This window comes from Panthera leo, chromosome C2 (assembly GCF_018350215.1).
Source record: "Panthera leo isolate Ple1 chromosome C2, P.leo_Ple1_pat1.1, whole genome shotgun sequence".
NCBI lineage: Eukaryota > Metazoa > Chordata > Mammalia > Carnivora > Felidae > Panthera > Panthera leo.
In genome coordinates, this window is record NC_056687.1 from 50,237,249 (window position 1) to 50,238,354 (window position 1,106).

The 1,106-nt window shown below is 39.4% G+C and overlaps 1 protein-coding gene across 1 annotated transcript; it reads right to left on the reverse strand.

Annotated features, from left to right (window-relative positions):
- Nucleotides 1–380: 380 nt before the first annotated feature.
- On the reverse strand, nucleotides 381–803 carry LOC122198612 (60S ribosomal protein L32-like). The gene has a single exon (XM_042903313.1). It carries the CDS (start codon nucleotides 786–788, stop codon nucleotides 381–383), a length of 408 nt encoding a protein of 135 aa, XP_042759247.1. The 5' UTR covers nucleotides 789–803.
- Between the last annotated feature and the right edge of the window lie 303 nt (nucleotides 804–1,106).

Sequence of the window (1,106 nt, forward strand, 5' to 3'; positions counted from 1 at the left end):
AATCTCAAGCAGGCTCCATGCTGCCAGTGCAGAGCCTGAGGTGGGGCTCAAACTCACAAAACCGTGAGATCATAACCTGAGCCAAAACCAAGAGTCAGTTGCTTAACTGAGACATCCAGGTGCTCCAACACTGTGCCACTTTTGATGATACATCTCAAGAGGTATGGCACACTTTGGCTTGTTATTCAAGTACCTTGTGCAAATAAGGCCATTCTGGATATGCCAGAAGATTTATCAGCTTACTGAAGAAGTATGAATGAGCCCAATGAAGATCAGCAAAAATGCCCAGATGATGGTAGGCTTATAATAAAAACAAATTCTTTTTTTTTTAGTTTTATGGTTTTATTAACACAAATATGATATGCACATAAGCTGTCTGTCTATTCATTTTCTTCGCTGTGCAGTCTGGCATTGGGATTCGTGACTCTGATGGTCAGCTGGGCTGCCCTTTCCACAATGGTTTTACAGTTCTTGGAGGAGACATTATAAGCATCCTCTGCACAGTAAGATTTGTTGCACATCAGCAGCACCTCAAGCTCCTTGACATTGTGGACTAGGAACTTCTGGAAGCCACCAGGCAGCATGTGCTTTGTTTTCTTGTTGCTCCCGTAACCAATGTTGAGCATCAAGATCTGGCTCTTGAATCTTCTGCACACCCTATTGTCAATGCCTCTGGGTTTCTGCCAGTTGCGCTTAATTTTGACATATTGGTCTGACTGGTGCCAGATGAACTTCTTGGTACTCTTTTTAACATTCTTGGGCTTCACCAGAGATCTGAGGGCAGCCATGATGCCAAGTTATAGATGGCTGCCCAAAACAAATTCTCTTTTATGACACTAAGTTATAGTCTGGTTTGTTACACAGCAGTAGCTAACTCTTATAGAGAGCAGATAGAAAATGTCTTTGAGCTTTCCATAAAGGGATAAAGAGAAATGGAGCAGTAGTTAAAGAAAGTTATGAGAGCAATATTTTTTTTTAAATCTTGGCATAAGTTAAAATTTACTTTATATACTATTGTAAAATGAAAGGGAAAAATAATTTAGAATACAGAACCATTAGAATGTAAATTCCATAACCATTAGAATGTAAATTTTTGAGGTTTCTTT